The sequence below is a fragment of the Mustelus asterias genome, chromosome 21 (genome assembly GCF_964213995.1).
Source record: "Mustelus asterias chromosome 21, sMusAst1.hap1.1, whole genome shotgun sequence".
In the NCBI taxonomy this organism is placed as follows: domain Eukaryota; kingdom Metazoa; phylum Chordata; class Chondrichthyes; order Carcharhiniformes; family Triakidae; genus Mustelus; species Mustelus asterias.
The window spans coordinates 32,155,217-32,174,472 of record NC_135821.1 but is presented as its reverse complement, the minus strand read 5'-3'; the positions used below and the strand labels follow the sequence as shown (position 1 = coordinate 32,174,472).

Genomic DNA, 19,256 nt, shown 5'->3' with positions numbered 1-19,256 from the left:
GTCCTGGTTATAGAAACATAGAAAATAGGTGCAGGAGTAGGCCATTCGGCCCTTTGAGACTGTTCTACCATTCAATATGATCATGGCTGATCATGCACTGTCAGTATCCCACTGCCGCTTTCTTTCCATACCCCTCAATCCTTCAGCCACACGGGCCACGTCCAGCTCCCTCTTGAACATATTTAAAGAACTGGCCCCAACAGCTTTCTGTGGTAGAGAATTCCACAGGTTCACAACTCTGAGTGAAGAAGTTCTTCCTCATCTCAGTCCTGAATGGCTTACCCCTTATTCTTAGATTGTGACCCTTAGTTCTAGACTTCTGCAACATTGGGAGCATTCTTCCCGCATCTAGCATGTCCAGTCCCATCATGATTTCATATGTTTCTATGAGATCCTCTCTCATTCTTCTAAATTCACCTGATTCTAACTGTAAGGGACCTACATTTGTCTTCACCCTCTTTTTCTCTTCACATATCTATAGAAGCTTTTGCAGTCAGTTTTCTGCAAGCTTACACTCATATTCCAAATTGTCGTCCTCTATGGATTTTAAATTTCCCCCAGTCCTCGGCTAATTTCTATGCCTCCTCTTTGGCTTTAACACTATCCCTGATTTCCCTTGTTAGCCATGGATGAGCCATCTTCCCTGTTTTATTCTTACCCCAGACAGGGATCTATAGTTGTTGAAGTTCATAGAACCATAGAAAATTACAGCTCAGAAACAGGCCTTTTGGCCCTTCTTGTCTGTGCCGAACCATTTTATGCCTAGTCCCACTGACCTGCACTTGGACCATATCCCTCCACACCCCTCTCATCCATGTGTTCTTTAAATATCTGCCATTGCCTATTCATTGTCAACCCCTTAAGTATCCTAGCCAATGCATGTCTCATACCATCAAAGTTAGCTTTCTTCAAGTTCAGGACCCCAGTCTCAGACTTAACTGTGTCACTCCCCAACTTAACGAAGAATTCTACCATTTTATGGTCACTCTCACACAAGATTGCTAATTAATTCTCTCTCATTACACAATACCCAGTCTACGATAGCCTGCTCTCTAGTTGGTTCCTCGACATTGGTTGAGAAAACCATTCTTTATACATTCCAAGAAATCCTCCTCCATCGCATTGATACCAGTCTACGATAGCCTGCTCTCTAGTTGGTTCCTCGACATTGGTTGAGAAAACCATTCTTTATACATTCCAAGAAATCCTCCTCCATCGCATTGATACCAGTTTGGTGAGCCCAATCAATATGCAGATTGAAGTCACCCATAATAACTGCTGTACCCTTGCTGCACGCATCTCTAATTTCCTGCTTGATGTCATCCCCAACCTCACCACTACTGTTTGGTCTGTACACAACTCCCACTAGCGTTTTTTGTCTTTTGATGTCCGCAGCTCCACCCATACAGATTCCACATCGCCCAGGCTAATGTTCTTCCTTACTATTGCATTAATCGGTATGCAGGTACAGCACATATAAAAAAGGCAAATGGGATGTTGGCATTTATTGCAAAGGGACTGGAGTATAAAAGTAGAGGTGTGTTGTTGCAATTGTATAGGGTGTTGGTGAGACCACATCTGGAGTATTGTGTCCAGTTTTGGTCTCCTTATTTGAGGAAGGATGTTGCGGCATTGGAGGCAGTTCAGAGGAGGTTCACCAGATTGATTCCAGGGGTGAAAGGGTTGATGTATGAGGAGAGATTAAACAGTTTGGGCTTATACACGCTGGAGTTTAGAAGGATGAGAGGGGATCTGATCGAGGTATATAAAATACTAAAAGGGATTGAAAAAGTAAACGTAGACCAAGTCTTTCCCCTTGTGTGGGGCAATCCAGAGCTAGAGCTGACAGAGATAGGTTGAGAGGCGGTAGATTTAAAACTGAGATGAGGAGGAACTACTACTTGCAGAGGGTGGTGAATTTGTGGAACTCGCTGCCCCATAGCGCGGTGAAGTCTGAATCATTAAATGTTTTCAAGAAGGAGATAAATATATTTCTGATTTTTTAAAAAGAATGGGTTAAAGGGATCTGGGGAACAGGTGGGGAGGTAGTTTTGAGACCGCGGAGAGATCAGCCATGATCTGATTGAATGGCGGAGCAGGCTCGAAGGGCTGAATTTGCCTAATTCTGCTCCTAATTCCTACGTTGCTAAAGTGTTTATTCTGTCTATTAAGGAATTTGCTTTCTGATATTAGCCGATCCTATCCATTCCACATAGCTCTGCCAGCCAACTGTGCTGAGTCCAAGTTGGTCTTGGGGGATGTTCAACACATAGAGGACCCGTATGGTCCATGTTTGGTAAAGGAAGCTCTCTTCCAGTGTACTGTGTGTACGTTAAAGCAGCACAGCTTTGGAACACTCAACTTGTGAACAAGATATCAGCTGGAAATGAGGATAGGCTTTTCCAGTTTCCAAGTGGATGAGGAACATTAACATAACTGGGTAATAATCCCTGCAGTCATTCAGAGGAGGCACTGAGCAGCCAGTCCCACCTTCAACCAGCTGCCTTTCTCTTGCAATCTCTCAGCACCAGGGACCCAGGTTCATTTCTGGCCTCGGGTAACTGTGTGGAGTTTGCACGTTCTCCTCGTGTCTGCGAGGGTTTCCTCCGGGTGCTCCGGTTTCCTCCCACAGTCCAAAGATGTGCGGGTTAGGTTGATTAGCCATGCTAAATTGACCCTAGTGTCAGGGGATTAGCAGGGTAAATATGTGGGGTTATGGGGATAGGGCCTGGGTGGGATTGTGGTTGGTGCAGACTCGATGGGCCGAATGGCCTTCTGCACTGTAGGATTCTATGATTTAGATGCTTTGTCATTCCAGTATTTTCTATTTTAATTTGATCTCTAGCAGTTACAGACCATGCTCCCAACTACATCCCCTCACACTTTTACTGCCTGCCACACATCTTCTGTCTTTGGAGAGTCTGAGGGGCGTTTTGCTCAATGATTTTGCAAATGTTTTCTTTTTAATCCTGCATGATGTAAGGTGGTTAAGGACAGCCAATTCAGAAAGTGAATGAGTGACTGTCTCCTCTCTGTGTTTCACAGGCACAATGTTCATGGCCTCTGCACAGGTGCCTTATGCTCCCTGTGTGCCATCTGGCTACGGGAATTTCCCTCCTATGGGTGGCGCAGTGACACCGACCAGCGGCATGATGAATAATGTGGGGCAATCGATGGGCATGATGGGCCCAATGGTACTGCCAGGAGGAATCATGGGAGGCATGCAAGCTGGAGTAATGGGCATGCCCAGTGGGATGATGGCACAACAGGGTGCCTATGTGGGTGGGTTAGCGATGCCTCAGCCAGTGTACGGAGTCCAGCAGGCACAGCAGCTGCAGTGGAACATCACACAGGTAAGCAGCATTCCTGCCGGCTCTTTAGTGTCTTAGCACAATATGCTCACTACAATCAAACACCTGATAGCCTGGTCAAAGCTGCTGCAATGAGCTGTCCAGCATGTTGTATAAGAGAGGATGAGAACTCAGCCCCTTGTCCATCCAGAAACTGCACTGGGGGCAATATTCCTCTCAAGTATTTTGTACACGCAGCCTGTTTATTTAATGTGTGGTACCTTTACATTTTTTAACCATGGACACATGGTATCTTAACAGGAGAGTGTTCTGAACAGTCTGTGCAGTATCTGTCCACTGGCCATTAATACAAATATACAAATTAGGAGCAAGAGTCGGCCGCTCACCCCTCGTGCCTGCTCTGCCATTCAATAAGATCATGGCTGATCTGATTATAACCTCAACCCCACATTCCTGCCCACCCCCAATATCCTTTCAACCCCCTTGTCAATCAAGAATCCATCTAGCTCTGCCTTCAAAATATTCAAAGACTCTGCTTCCACTGCCTTTTGAGGAAGAGAGTTCCAAGGACTCACCACTCTCGGAGAGAAGAATTCTCCTAATCTCTGTCTTAAATAGGTGAGCCCTTATTTATAAACAGTGACCTCTAGTTCTGGATTATCTGACAAAAAGAAGCATCCTCTCCACATCCGCCCTGTCACTACCCCTCAGCATCTTAAAGGTTTAGATCCAGCCACCTCTTGGTCTTCTAAACATGAGCGGATACAAACCTAACCTCTCCAACCTTCATAAAACAATACACCCATTTCAGTTATTAGTCTAGTAAACCTCTGAACTGCTTCCAATGCATTTACATCCTTCCTTAAATTAGGAGACCAGTACCGTATTCCATATGTGTTGTTAGCAGTGCCCTGTATAACTGAAGCATAACCTCCTTCCTTTTGTAATCAGTTCCCCTCACAATAAGTGATAACATTCTATTGGATTTCCTAATTCTGCACTATATTTGCATACTAGCCTTTTGCGCCATTGTGCAGCTCCGAGGGGACACTGTTGGGTTGCAGTTCTTCTTCACAAAACATAATTCAGATAGCTGAGCTTATCACGGGTTTTTTTATGTGTGTTTTGCGAGCAAGGCTGGCATTCATTATCTCTCCCTAGTTGTCCTAAGGTGGTGGTGGGCCATCTTCGAACATTGACAGAACTTAGTGACTATCAGGACCACCTCAGAGAGCAATGAGAAGTCAGACACATTGGCATGGGCTACACAGGCCAGATCAGATAAGGGTTGCAGTGTCTTTCCTGAAAGAACATCATTGAACAAGTTGGTTTTTCACAGAAACCAGCTTCATGGTCACTTTTACCAGTTGCTGTCTCATAATATCACAATTGCACTGGCAAACAATTTTACAATCATACCTTCATTCCCAACCTCAACATCTAGATTTCAAGAAGAAACTGAATTACCCCCGAACACCAAATACACAAGGAGAAATCAGTGTCTGTGCTGCTCTGGCCGTCTCCGTCTGTGTCTGCGCTGCTCTGGCCGTCTCCGTCTGTGTCTGCGCTGCTCTGGCCGTCTCCGTCTGTGTCTGCGCTGCTCTGGCCGTCTCCGTCTGTGTCTGCGCTGCTCTGGCCGTCTCCGTCTGTGTCTGCGCTGCTCTGGCCGTCTCCGTCTGTGTCTGCGCTGCTCTGGCCGTCTCCGTCTGTGTCTGCGCTGCTCTGGCCGTCTCCGTCTGTGTCTGCGCTGCTCTGGCCGTCTCCGTCTGTGTCTGCGCTGCTCTGGCCGTCTCCGTCTGTGTCTGCGCTGCTCTGGCCGTCTCCGTCTGTGTCTGCGCTGCTCTGGCCGTCTCCGTCTGTGTCTGCGCTGCTCTGGCCGTCTCCGTCTGTGTCTGCGCTGCTCTGGCCGTCTCCGTCTGTGTCTGCGCTGCTCTGGCCGTCTCCGTCTGTGTCTGCGCTGCTCTGGCCGTCTCCGTCTGTGTCTGCGCTGCTCTGGCCGTCTCCGTCTGTGTCTGCGCTGCTCTGGCCGTCTCCGTCTGTGTCTGCGCTGCTCTGGCCGTCTCCGTCTGTGTCTGCGCTGCTCTGGCCGTCTCCGTCTGTGACTGCGCTGCTCTGGCCGTCTCCGTCTGTGTCTGCGCTGCTCTGGCCGTCTCCGTCTGTGTCTGCGCTGCTCTGGCCGTCTCCGTCTGTGTCTGCGCTGCTCTGGCCGTCTCCGTCTGTGTCTGCGCTGCTCTGGCCGTCTCCGTCTGTGTCTGCGCTGCTCTGGCCGTCTGTGTCTGCGCTGCTCTGGCCGTCTGTGTCTGCGCTGCTCTGGCCGTCTCCGTCTGTGTCTGCGCTGCTCTGGCCGTCTCCGTCTGTGTCTGGGCTGCTCTGGCCATCTCCGTCTGTGTCTGCGTTGCTCTGGCCGTCTCCGTCTGTGTCTGTCCCGCTCTCTCCGTCTGTGTCTGTCCCGCTCTCTCCGTCTGTGTCTGTCCCGCTCTCTCCGTCTGTGTCTGTCCCGCTCTCTCCGTCTGTGTCTGTCCCGCTCTCTCCGTCTGTGTCTGTCCCGCTCTCTCCGTCTGTGTCTGTCCCGCTCTCTCCGTCTGTGTCTGTCCCGCTCTCTCCGTCTGTGTCTGTCCCGCTCTCTCCGTCTGTGTCTGTCCCGCTCTCTCCGTCTGTGTCTGTCCCGCTCTCTCCGTCTGTGTCTGTCCCGCTCTCTCCCTCTGTGTCTGTCCCGCTCTCTCCGTCTGTGTCTGTACCGCTCTCTCCGTCTGTGTCTGTCCAGCTCTCTCCGTCTGTGTCTGTCCCGCTCTCTCCGTCTGTGTCTGTCCCGCTCTCTCCGTCTGTGTCTGTCCCGCTCTCTCCGTCTGTGTCTGTCCCGCTCTCTCCGTCTGTGTCTGTCCCGCTCTCTCCGTCTGTGTCTGTCCCGCTCTCTCCGTCTGTGTCTGTCCCGCTCTCTCCGTCTGTGTCTGTCCCGCTCTCTCCGTCTGTGTCTGTCCCGCTCTCTCCGTCTGTGTCTGTCCCGCTCTCTCCGTCTGTGTCTGTCCCGCTCTCTCCGTCTGTGTCCGTCCCGCTCTCACCGTCTGTGTCCGTCCCGCTCTCTCCGTCTATGTCCGTCCCGCTCTCACCGTCTCTGTCCGTCCCGCTCTCTCCGTCTCGGTCCGTCCCGCTCTCTCCGTCTCGGTCCGTCCCGCTCTCTCCGTCTCGGTCCGTCCCGCTCTCTCCGTCTCGGTCCGTCCCGCTCTCTCCGTCTCGGTCCGTCCCGCTCTCTCCGTCTCGGTCCGTCCCGCTCTCTCCGTCTCGGTCCGTCCCGCTCTCTCCGTCTCTGTCCGTCCCGCTCTCTCCGTCTCTGTCCGTCCCGCTCTCTCCGTCTCTGTCCGTCCCGCTCTCTCCGTCTCTGTCTGTCCCGCTCTCTCCGTCTCTGTCTGTCCCGCTCTCTCCGTCTCTGTCTGTCCCGCTCTCTCCGTCTCTGTCTGTCCCGCTCTCTCCGTCTCTGTCTGTCCCGCTCTCTCCGTCTCTGTCTGTCCCGCTCTCTCCGTCTCTGTCTGTCCCGCTCTCTCCGTCTCTGTCTGTCCCGCTCTCTCCGTCTCTGTCTGTCCCGCTCTCTCCGTCTCTGTCTGTCCCGCTCTCTCCGTCTCTGTCTGTCCCGCTCTCTCCGTCTCTGTCTGTCCCGCTCTCTCCGTCTCTGTCTGTCCCGCTCTCTCCGTCTCTGTCTGTCCCGCTCTCTCCGTCTCTGTCTGTCCCGCTCTCTCCGTCTCTGTCTGTCCCGCTCTCTCCGTCTCTGTCTGTCCCGCTCTCTCCGTCTCTGTCTGTCCCGCTCTCTCCGTCTCTGTCTGTCCCGCTCTCTCCGTCTCTGTCTGTCCCGCTCTCTCCGTCTCTGTCTGTCCCGCTCTCTCCGTCTCTGTCTGTCCCGCTCTCTCCGTCTCTGTCTGTCCCGCTCTCTCCGTCTCTGTCTGTCCCGCTCTCTCCGTCTCTGTCTGTCCCGCTCTCTCCGTCTCTGTCTGTCCCGCTCTCTCCGTCTCTGTCTGTCCCGCTCTCTCCGTCTCTGTCTGTCCCGCTTTCTCCGTCTCTGTCTGTCCCGCTCTCTCCGTCTCTGTCTGTCCCGCTCTCTCCGTCTCTGTCTGTCCCGCTCTCTCCGTCTCTGTCTGTCCCGCTCTCTCCGTCTCTGTCTGTCCCGCTCTCTCCGTCTCTGTCTGTCCCGCTCTCTCCGTCTCTGTCTGTCCCGCTCTCGCCGTCTCTGTCTGTCCCGCTCTCGCCGTCTCTGTCTGTCCCGCTCTCGCCGTCTCTGTCTGTCCCGCTCTCGCCGTCTCTGTCTGTCCCGCTCTCGCCGTCTCTGTCTGTCCCGCTCTCGCCGTCTCTGTCTGTCCCGCTCTCGCCGTCTCTGTCTGTCCCGCTCTCGCCGTCTCTGTCTGTCCCGCTCTCGCCGTCTCTGTCTGTCCCGCTCTCGCCGTCTCTGTCTGTCCCGCTCTCGCCGTCTCTGTCTGTCCCGCTCTCGCCGTCTCTGTCTGTCCCGCTCTCGCCGTCTCTGTCTGTCCTGCTCTCGCCGTCTGTCTGTCCCGCTCTCGCCGTCTCTGTCTGTCCCGCTCTCGCCGTCTCTGTCTGTCCCGCTCTCGCCGTCTCTCTCTCTCTGTCTGTCCCGCTCTCTCCGTCTCTGTCTGTCCCGCTCTCTCCGTCTCTGTCTGTCCCGCTCTCTCCGTCTCTGTCTGTCCCGCTCTCTCCGTCTCTGTCTGTCCCGCTCTCTCCGTCTCTCTCTGTCCCGCTCTCGCCGTCTCTGTCTGTCCCGCTCTCGCCGTCTCTGTCTGTCCCGCTCTCGCCGTCTCTGTCTGTCCCGCTCTCGCCGTCTCTGTCTGTCCCGCTCTCGCCGTCTCTGTCTGTCCCGCTCTCGCCGTCTCTGTCTGTCCCGCTCTCGCCGTCTCTGTCTGTCCCGCTCTCGCCATCTCTGTCTGTCCCGCTCTCGCCGTCTCTGTCTGTCCCGCTCTCGCCGTCTCTGTCTGTCCCGCTCTCGCCGTCTCTGTCTGTCCCACTCTCGCCGTCTCTGTCTGTCCCACTCTCGCAGTCTCTCTCTCTGTCTGTGCCGCTCTCGCCGTCTCTCTCTCTCTCTGTCCCGCTCTCTCCGTCTCTCTCTCTCTCTCTCTGTCCCGCTCTCGCCGTCTCTCTCTCTGTCCCGCTCTCTCCGTCTCTCTCTCTCTCTCTCTGTCCCGCTCTCTCCGTCTCTCTCTCTCTCTGTCCCGCTCTCGCCGTCTCTCTCTCTCTGTCTGTGCTGCTCTCGCCGTCTCTCTCTCTCTCTCTGTCCCACTCTCGCCGTCTCTCTCTCTCTCTCTCTGTCCTGCTCTCTCCGTCTCTGTCTGTCCCGCTCTCGCCGTCTCTGTCTGTCCCGCTCTCGCCGTCTCTGTCTGTCCCGCTCTCGCCGTCTCTGTCTGTCCCGCTCTCGCCGTCTCTGTCTGTCCCGCTCTCGCCGTCTCTGTCTGTCCCGCTCTCGCAGTCTCTCTCTCTCTGTCTGTCCCACTCTCGCAGTCTCTCTCTCTGTCTGTGCCGCTCTCGCCGTCTCTCTCTCTCTCTGTCCCGCTCTCTCCGTCTCTCTCTCTGTCCCGCTCTCGCCGTCTCTCTCTCTGTCCCGCTCTCTCCGTCTCTCTCTCTCTCTGTCCCGCTCTCGCCGTCTCTCTCTCTCTGTCTGTGCTGCTCTCTCCGTCTCTCTCTCTCTCTCTGTCCCACTCTCGCCGTCTCTCTCTCTCTCTGTCCTGCTCTCTCCGTCTCTGTCTGTCCCGCTCTCGCCGTCTCTCTCTCTCTCTCTCTGTGCTGCTCTCGCCGTCTCTCTCTCTCTCTCTGTCCCGCTCTCTCCATCTCTGTCTGTCCCGCTCTCGCCGTCTCTCTCTCTCTCTCTGTCTGTGCTGCTCTCGCTGTCTCTCTCTCTCTCTGTCTGTCCCACTCTCGCCGTCTCTCTCTCTCTCTGTCTGTCCTGCTCTCGCCGTCTCTCTCTCTCTCTGTCTGTCCCACTCTCGCCGTCTCTCTCTCTCTCTGTCTGTCCCACTCTCGCCGTCTCTCTCTCTCTCTGTCTGTCCCACTCTCGCCGTCTCTCTCTCTCCGTCTGTGGTGCTCTCGCCGTCTCTCTCTCTGTCTGTCCCGCTCTCGCAGTCTCTCTCTCTGTCTGTCCCGCTCTCGCAGTCTCTCTCTCTCTGTCTGTCCCACTCTCGCCGTCTCTCTCTCTCTCTGTCTGTGCCGCTCTCGCCGTCTCTCTCTCTGTCTGTGCCGCTCTCGCCGTCTCTCTCTCTGTCTGTCCCGCTCTCGCCGTCTCTCTCTCTCTGTCTGACCCGCTCTCGCCGTCTCTCTTTCTCTCTGTCCCGCTCTCGCCGTCTCTCTCTCTGTCTGTCCCGCTCTCGCCGTCTCTCTCTCTCTGTCTGTCCCGCTGTCGCTGTCTCTCTCTGTCTGTCCCGCTCTCGCCGTCTCTCTCTCTGTCTGTCCCGCTCTCGCAGTCTCTCTCTCTCTGTCTGTCCCGCTCTCGCAGTCTCTCTCTCTCTCTGTCTGTCCCGCTCTCACCGTCTCTCTCTCTGTCTGTCCCGCTCTCGCCGTCTCTCTCTCTGTCTGTCCCGCTCTCGCCGTCTCTCTCTCTCTGTCTGTCCCGCTGTCGCTGTCTCTCTCTGTCTGTCCCGCTCTCGCCGTCTCTCTCTCTGTCTGTCCCGCTCTCGCAGTCTCTCTCGCTCTGTCTGTCCCGCTCTCGCAGTCTCTCTCTCTGTCTGTCCCGCTCTCGCCGTCTCTCTCTCTCTCTGTCTGTCCCGCTCTCGCCGTCTCTCTCTCTGTCTGTCCTGCTCTCGCCGTCTCTCTCTCTCTCTGTCTGTCCTGCTCTCGCTGTCTCTCTCTGTCTGTCCCGCTCTCGCCGTCTCTCTCTCTCTGTCTGTCCCGCTGTCGCTGTCTCTCTCTGTCTGTCCCGCTCTCGCCCTCTCTCTCTCTCTCTCTCTCTCCCGCTCTCGCCGTCTCTCTCTCTCTCTCTCTCTCCCGCTCTCGCCGTCTCTCTCTCTCTCTCTCTGTCCCGCTCTCGCCGTCTCTCTCTCTCTCTGTGCCGCTCTCGCCGTCTCTCTCTCTCTGTGCCGCTCTCGCCGTCCCTCTCTCTGTCTGTCCCGCTCTCGCCGTCTCTCTCTCTCTGTGCCGCTCTCGCCGTCTCTCTCTCGCCGTCTCTCTCTCTGTCTGTCCCGCTCTCGCCGTCTCTCTCTCTCTGTGCCGCTCTCGCCGTCTCTCTCTCTCTGTGCCACTCTCGCCGTCTCTCTCTGTCTGTGCTGCTCTGCACTTTCACCTTAAGTTAATACTTTAACTGTGAAAGTCTGTTGGCTGTGTTGACGTCTGTCTGCCTGCCCGGGGTGGGGGGGGTGTGGAGGGTGTCTAGATGAGCAGACATCTTGTTTGAACCATTCCAATTGCTTGATGTTGGGTCATGTGGTCACCATTGACTAATCAGATCTCTGCCTTCAATTTCACAACGTACAAGTGGAGCTGCCTCTGATTGGGAGCCTGCAGTGAGAGTGACTATTCGACAATAGTGAGCATGTCATGGAGCAGCCCAGTCCTTCCTGCCTCCTGGATAGTTTCCAGCAAGTATCAGGTCCTGCCTCAGTGCCCATTCCCCAGTCTGAGTGTATCTCACCCTCCAGTAGAAGGGGCGGGGGGGCGTTTACACAACTGATGGTGAATGAATGATCTGAAAGAAAGGAGGCAGAAGCAGGTTCAATAGTACCTATCGACAGGGTATAGGATAAATAGCTGAATGGTATGGATATGTTTGTAGGGCTTTGGTGGAAGAGGACCAATTGACTAGCTTTCAAAGTGCCAGCACAAGCATGATGGGCTGAATGGCCTCCCGTGCTGTAAGATTCTATGATCCAGTGTCAGCTGACGTTGGCTCTCATGGAGACTGAGCTTGGCACCTTCTGGTTTGAATGATTATACACTGGGAATGAACTGATCCTGTGTGGAAATCCTTTAGTGTCTTTAGCTGTGTGGTGTTCTGCTCCTTTAACAGGGGAACGTGGGACAAGCTGGTAGTTCAGCTCCCCATCAAAGATCAGATCTGAAATTACCCGTTTGACGCGCTTCTTTTAACATGATTTCAGTTCTGTCCTCTGTATCTGTCCTCTGTTCTGTCTCTCTCTCTCTCCGTGTCTCGCTCTCTCCCTGTACCTCTCTCTCTCCCTGTCTCTCTCTCTCCCTGTCTCTCTCTCTCCCTGTCTCTCTCTCTCCCTGTCTCTCTCTCTCTCCCTGTCTCTCTCTCTCTCCCTGTCTCTCTCTCTCTCCCTGTCTCTCTCTCTCTCCCTGTCTCTCTCTCTCTCCCTGTCTCTCTCTCCCTCCCTGTGTCTCTCTCTCTCCCTGTGTCTCTCTCTCTCTCCCTGTGTCTCTCTCTCTCCCTGTGTCTCTCTCTCTCCCTGTGTCTCTCTCTCTCCCTGTGTCTCTCTCTCTCCCTGTGTCTCTCTCTCTCCCTGTGTCTCTCTCTCTCCCTGTGTCTCTCTCTCTCCCTGTGTCTCTCTCTCCCTGTGTCTCTCTCTCTCCCTGTGTCTCTCTCTCTCCCTGTGTCTCTCTCTCTCCCTGTGTCTCTCTCTCTCCCTGTGTCTCTCTCTCTCCCTGTGTCTCTCTCTCTCCCTGTGTCTCTCTCTCTCCCTGTGTCTCTCTCTCTCCCTGTGTCTCTCTCTCTCCCTGTGTCTCTCTCTCTCCCTGTGTCTCTCTCTCTCCCTGTGTCTCTCTCTCTCCCTGTGTCTCTCTCTCTCCCTGTGTCTCTCTCTCTCCCTGTGTCTCTCTCTCTCCCTGTGTCTCTCTCTCTCTCCCTGTGTCTCTCTCTCTCCCTGTGTCTCTCTCTCTCCCTGTGTCTCTCTCTCTCCCTGTGTCTCTCTCTCTCCCTGTGTCTCTCTCTCTCCCTGTGTCTCTCTCTCTCCCTGTGTCTCTCTCTCTCCCTGTGTCTCTCTCTCTCCCTGTGTCTCTCTCTCTCCCTGTGTCTCTCTCTCTCCCTGTGTCTCTCTCTCTCCCTGTGTCTCTCTCTCTCCCTGTGTCTCTCTCTCTCCCTGTGTCTCTCTCTCTCCCTGTGTCTCTCTCTCTCCCTGTGTCTCTCTCTCTCCCTGTGTCTCTCTCTCTCCCTGTGTCTCTCTCTCTCCCTGTGTCTCTCTCTCTCCCTGTGTCTCTCTCTCTCCCTGTGTCTCTCTCTCTCCCTGTCTCTCTCTCTCTCCCTGTCTCTCTCTCTCTCCCTGTCTCTCTCTCTCTCCCTGTCTCTCTCTCTCTCCCTGTCTCTCTCTCTCTCCCTGTCTCTCTCTCTCCCCTGTGTCTCTCTCTCTCTCCCCTGTGTCTCTCTCTCTCTCCCCTGTTTCTCTCACCTGGTTTAAAACATTTTGACCTGGGTTAAATCCCAGCCTTGAGTGACTGTGTGGAATTTGCATGTTCTGTGTGTGTGGGCCTCCTCTAGGTGCTCCCGTTTCCTCCCAGTCCAAAGATGTGTGTTTTAGGTTGATTGGCCGTACTAAATTGTCCCTTAGTGTCAGGGGGACTAGCAGGGTAAATATGTGGGGTTATGGGGGTAGGATCTGGGTGGCATTGTTGTAGGTAGAGGCTCGATGGGCCGAATGGCCACCTTCTGCACTGTAGGGATTCTATGATGATTTTTCTATGATCACCTTTACGTCAGTTCTTTAGTAAAAGGGGTCTGTCTGGTTGGGTAAAGAGCTTGTGTAAAATGATTGTGTTCTGAGCCCCAATTGACTTTCTTTCTTTTTCAGATGACCCAGCAGATGGCAGGAATTAATTTCTATGGTGCCAATGGGATGGTGAATTATGGACAGTCATCAGTTCCCATGGGAGCAGGAGCCGCACCACTTGCTGGTCAATCCCTCGGCACCCAGATGTGGAAATAACCGGAACAGAAGTAAAACAAGAAACAGCAATTGCTCAATGTTTCGAAACCACGCAGAAGATTGTGGCTTCTTCTCTACTCCAGCCAGTTTGCAGTGTGCGATCTCAACTCCATTTTGCCTATAGATCCTACACAGACTTGGCGAGAATTCACCATCAAAATGGCAGCCATCATTACCAAAGTCAATTTTTAAAACAAATATTTTTCTCCCAAAGAGAGATTCTTTGGGAGTTTGATTCCTTCACAAGAAGAATGTGGGAGGGAGGGGTGTGTAATCCTCAACTTTGTGCTCAGTGCAGCTTTGGCCTCTTTTTGTTTAAATTTATTTGCAAATTTGGTTGTGACGCAATGCCAGCACATCACAGGATGCCTTGTTACTCATGCTGATTTAGAATTGATAAGATTAGGCTCAGTGAGGAGGTGAGCAGGAGAGCTCTTCAGCTTTGGGAAGGGTGGCAGCAACACTGGGGAAAATGATAATTGTGTGTGACCAGTTAATCAACCCTGAGCCCCGTGCACAGCAAGAAAATGTACCAACTGAAGCATGTATGTGTCTCCATCCTGCAGGGAGCTCTGTCCCCGACAGGAATATTTGGTAAATGCCCACCCCTTCAAACTGTCCCCATGGGTTAATTGATTTGCTGATAACGATGAGATAACTGGTGGTGTTGTTGGCCATGATGTGGAGATGCCGGCGTTGGACTGGGGTAAACACAGTAAGAGTTTTAACAACAACAGGTTAAAGTCCAACAGGTTTATTTGGTAGCAAATGCCATTAGCTTTCGGAGCGCTGCTCCTTCGTCAGATGGAGTGGAAATGTGCTCTCAAACAGGGCACAGAGACACAAAATCAAGTTACAGAATACTGATTAGAATGCGAATCTCTACAGCCATCGGATGTTGGGTTTTTGTCACACTATCAGTAACCCCCACAGCTTGCCTCCTGGACTTGCAGAATGTCACTGGCTCTCCTGTCTGGAGACAATACACATCTCGTTAACCTGTGTTTAATGCTCCCTCCACTCACATTGTCTGTATCTTTAAGACCTGGTTGGCTGTAGAGATTCGCATTCTAATCAGTATTCTGTAACTTGATTTTGTGTCTCTGTGCCCTGTTTGAGAGCAGATTTCCACTCCATCTGACGAAGGAGCAGCGCTCCGAAAGCTAATGGCATTTGCTACCAAATAACCCTGTTGGACTTTAACCTGGTGTTGTTAAAACTCTTACTGTGTTGTTGGCAGCAGTTTACTAATCCTTCAACAATGTCTGTTCTGTTGATTGTCCTGGCACTATACCTGGACTGCCACACTGGCATGGGATTTAGTTAGGGATTTACACGTCCTGGTTGGAGGACTGAGCACAAGTGAGTTGGAGAACTCTGTTATTCCAAAACGTGCATACCAAAATATCTAGCACAAGGCATAAAACGGGTTAGCCGAGACCTGTCCCCCTCTCAGGGTGAGATGTCACACACAGTACATGAACCAACCATCCAGCTTCATTATCTGAGTCATCACATTCCAACACAAAAGTGCACTGTTTATAAGCTCCAAACAAAGTTGTTTTTAAATGGGGTTCCAGCGTTCGTGTGAGACACCGGAGGGATAAAGGAGTGAGAGGTCAGTGAGTGTTTGAGACTGGTATTTGAACTGTGGGTGCAAGGTTTCACAGTTGGACTAGAATGTGGTACAAGAGGGATGACATCCACTCATATCATTGGTCAAACCACTTTGTCATTGAGCGGTAGAGTGAAGCCTTTGATCTAGTTTGGCTCTGTGTTTTCTTGCTGTTTATAACCACTGTTCCCTAATCGTATAGTCTGGCTGAGGACAGGGGAGTTGGGGCGGTCTTCACAATGTACATGATAAAGCCGCGTTTCTCCTTGCATCAATACTGGGGCAGGTGAAAGATCCTGTATTGCCAGATTGGTGTACTTGAGTCTGGATTGACGCATACTTGAATAATTAACACCTGGCATTACGTGTGCAGGGTATAAAATGCAGTGTTAGCTGCAGAGGCTGCAGCTGCTGAGATCTTCCCCAGAAGTTGCTCATTTCTGTTCCTTTCTTCCCCCCTCCCCCCAACCCATCTGTAAGCGATATGTTAGACCACAGATAAACACCAACCTTTGAGTCTGATTGCAGAAAAGCAGTAGCAGGGTTTTGACTAGATACTGTGAAACAATTGGAGACAGTGTTGGGGAGTAAAGTACTGCCTGTCGCTGTGCTATTGTCTGACCTGTGAGATCGGAGAGTGCCTTTGAATTCCACCTGGAGAGAGCGCAACTGGACATTTCACCAACAAGGGTTTTAACATTTTGTATCTGACTTTTATTTTCTGAGGGATGGGGGAAGAGAAGAACTCCTTTAGCACTTCGCACAGTGCTGCTTCAGCTAGCTTTCGAAAGTTAGGTAATAGGGAGATACTGCGGTGTAAAGGCTTAAGATCCACTTCAGCACTTCTCATGGGATTTTTCATGCATCAGTAGCCTAATTAGATACGGGGCAAATGACATCGACTATTTTAGAAACCTGGATTTTTGCTGGGTCATTTCACCTGAATAGGGAATTCTAAAAATGTTTAACTCCTAGAAGGCTAGTATGTACCACAGTGGACCTGAATGTCGAGGTCCATAGTTAAGGTTCTAAATAGGTCAGAGCAGTTATCTGAGCAGAATTCCACCTGGGGGGCTGGGGGGACTGATGGGTGCAGCTCAGCCTTGGGTTTTTAATGTTTGTTTTATCACTTAAGAGAAATATTGACCTGCTAAGGCAGTGAGCAAAACTCTTACCGCCTGGTACAGTCTGACTGGTAAAGTCTGTATCTAACCACCTGACCCTAAAACGGTCTTGAGTGATTTGGAACAAGCGAGCAGCCCCTGATTAGTCCAGCTGATGTTGCCAACCCCAGTAGTGAGGGGTGCACAGTCCCACACTGCCTGACATGAAATGTGACACTTTGGGGGTTTCACTAAACCTGGTAAAATTTCTGATGTCTCCTTTCCCCGGTCTGAATAGTTGTCTGCCAACATGCTGATCAGTTAACGCACAGTGCAAAATAACTGGAAACCTGTACCCCATTAAAGGGGAAAACCATATGAATTAGTGGGAGAATGTCAATCTTGGGTTGTCTTTTCAAAAGATGGCTAAGATTGGCTTTTGCGTTAATTTTGTTTCTAATTGCGGTTGAATGAATATCTTCGACCTGTAAAGTTTGGACCTGGCACAGGAGAATTGTTGGAAATGACTGCATTTGCAGAATTACCCAGAGGAGTGAGACTGAAGTTCTAATCGCCATTATCGCCAGTTATTTTCCCTGTGATTTGCGTCCTGTTTAAACTGCTCAGGAAAATAAGTCAAATGGAATTTAAAACAAAAAAAACTTTTTTTTGGAGTGAGGGTGACCAGAGGTTAAATCCTGTATTTAAATCTAAAGTTTAATAACGTCCTCATGTGAAGCTTGTATGTAGAATAGCAATCGGAAGTGTCAAAACACAAACTGCAGTCAGCCTGACGATGAGCATTGCAGGTTTGGTTCACTGCAGTACTTGGGCAGGCAATGTGGTCTTGCTGTTATATGGGTCTGACACTGAAGGGGAAGTCTTAAACAGGGTACTCACTGTACTCAAAATGAATTGTTCCTCTGTGGGAGCCAGCACATAAAAAATTAAAGAGCAAGAGTTTGCAGCTACTGACTGCTGTGATGTGCCTGAGACTGGTTTTGTATGTAATCCTTTGTGCACAAACTGTGGGAATCACATGCATCCAAAACTGCTTAGCATCATAGTTTGGACAAGGAGCAGAGGGTACAAGTACCATAAGACACATTGTCTGTATTCAGCTCTGTATTGTGTGTCTATAGATATTCATTCACCCTTTTTATTAACTGTGTCCATGAATGTGTTAAAATCTTGCCAGTTCAGGTACAAAGAGAATGTATTAAAAGGCAAGAATCTGCAGTGCAAGACACAGATTGAGCTGCGACTGTGAATACTGTTTAAGGAGTGGAATATTCCTCTTGCACTGAGGTTGCAATATAAATATAAATCTGCTTCTCCCCACATCATTTCCACAGATAATTCTCCACTGAGCTTCTACCTGTTTTTGCTGTTCCAATGCTAACATTTTGGTGGGAGGTGAACAAATTTCACAGAAGTCACTGTTTACCACCTTTTAAATCGATACTTTTCTCACTCACTGTTTGTCGAGCAGTCAGCAGCACTAGTGAAGTGTCAGGAAGTTGTTTGCCCCATCTCCAGAGCACGCTGATGTGTGTTTCAGTCCGTCCCCTCTGCCCTCTCTGCTTCGTGCTCCTTGATGGGTGTGAGTCCCCTGCCAGCTGTGCCTGAACGGCTGTTCGGGCAGCCTGGACCCTGATTTCTGTGTTCACTGGAGTGAGCTGGTGTGTGCTGCTCCATCTGTAGTATGACGATGCACTTAAACTGCATACAAACTTCAAAATCCAGAGCTGCTTTTATATTGATGCATCGTTTGAATCCAGGTTTGAATTAACAATGTAAACCCTGGAGCGATTGACAAAAGATTGGTGTCCCTATAATGTGGATTGAAATGGCATTGATGTAGAAGCAAGTCGGTTTCTATCCTACCCCACCAGTGGCTGAATATTAGCTTGTAACCATGATGTATCTGGGCTGGGGAATTAAGATCCCTGTTTTCTGGATATTGATGCTCAGAAGAGCTCCTGAATGAAGCTTTAATGTGTTGTATTTATGGATATACGAATATATTAATATAAAGCTGATTTGTGGTATTTTTAAGAGGCTGTTTTGTTTATAAAGAAATTACGGCATGTATAAAATAGAGCTGCAAAAAATTAATACCTTTTTATATATCTTAGTACAGTCAGCTTATGTGTGACCGGTGAAGAGGGGCTGTAGTGTAATATTTGTCTTCAGTGCGTAACTGGGACATTGCACCAAATCAGAAAATGGAAGTTGTATGATGAGCTAATGAATGGATAATAGATGGAGTTAGACAGAGCTCAGCGGGTAAAGGTTTTATTTCTAAAATTTGATGCAAGGCTCTTAGCACACACTGCACATGGTGGCTGATTGAGGAACACTGGGTTACTAGAGGATATTTTGCCCCACCCCAAATTACTCACTCGTTTATATTACTGGATTTTGGCCTTGTGCTAGATTGGAGATAGAAAATTATTTTTTGAATACACAGAAGCTATTTTTCCAGTACACAATTTTTCTGATTGCTGTTCCATCGGGTCACCAGATTGAAGAATGTTTTGATTTCCAGCAGTGTTTGTTCCCGAGGTCTGCTCACTCTCCGGGCTTGCTGGGCTGAGGCAGAGGTTGTGGTTTGTGTCGGGGGTCACGGTTGACTGGAGTGCAAGACTGGGGGAATATCCTGAACCGTTGTGCTGCTTTCATTTCAGCCCCACCATCACTCAGCTGCTAATTCCCATTGTCACGCAGTGCTTCGCCTGCATTCGATTCTGAACCTTTATTAAGCTCAATGTTATTCCTGTGCAGTGGCACTCATGCAGAGCTATTGTAATCTTTTGCAATGTTTGTTTACTGAACTGCCTGGGACCAACTCAACATTCAGTGTGAGGCAAAGTGATGCTTTGTGTTTCTCCTCTTTCCACCCCCCCCCCTAATCTGTGTGAAAACTCGCTATACTAAAGTGCACAATTTCATTCACTGATGTAAGCATGCCAGCAATGGAGTAACTTATCTGTGAATGTGTTTCCATTTCCTGGTTTACTGCTTTCAGCTCTGTCCTGTACAATATATATAAATAAGTATATTCTCATTGTAATATAAAGCTTGTGGGGAAAATAAAGATTTTATTAAAGTTTTACTTTGTATACTGAAAGGAGCTGTGTTCTAGTTTGAAGTCTCTAATGTCACTCATTCCGGTGTAAACATTCTCTGCCCCATTTCTGAAACCTTTCTTTCCTATGCTGCATCTTCCATGTATGCACCAGCAACCAGCCCCGGGCACTCGTGTAGCCTGGGATTTGAAATGGAGTTACAACTTTGGCCTGTTTTTGAAAACTGTCACTCAGATGTGCTACCTCTGAACAACTGCTTGCTGTAGACCTGATTTTTA

The 19,256-nt window shown here is 50.7% G+C and overlaps 1 protein-coding gene across 2 annotated transcripts in view; it reads left to right on the top strand.

Annotated features, from left to right (window-relative positions):
- Window positions 1-19,002, top strand: part of LOC144509212 (stromal membrane-associated protein 2-like) — a 72,532-nt gene extending 53,530 nt beyond the window's left edge. For both annotated transcript variants that reach the window (XM_078237708.1, XM_078237707.1), the window contains exons 9-10: window positions 3,046-3,353; window positions 13,034-19,002. In XM_078237708.1, coding sequence (XP_078093834.1) covers window positions 3,046-3,353; window positions 13,034-13,168 — 443 coding nt within the window. In that variant the 3' untranslated portion in view covers window positions 13,169-19,002. The remainder of the gene's footprint in view (window positions 1-3,045; window positions 3,354-13,033) is intronic.
- The last annotated feature ends 254 nt before the right edge of the window (window positions 19,003-19,256 follow it).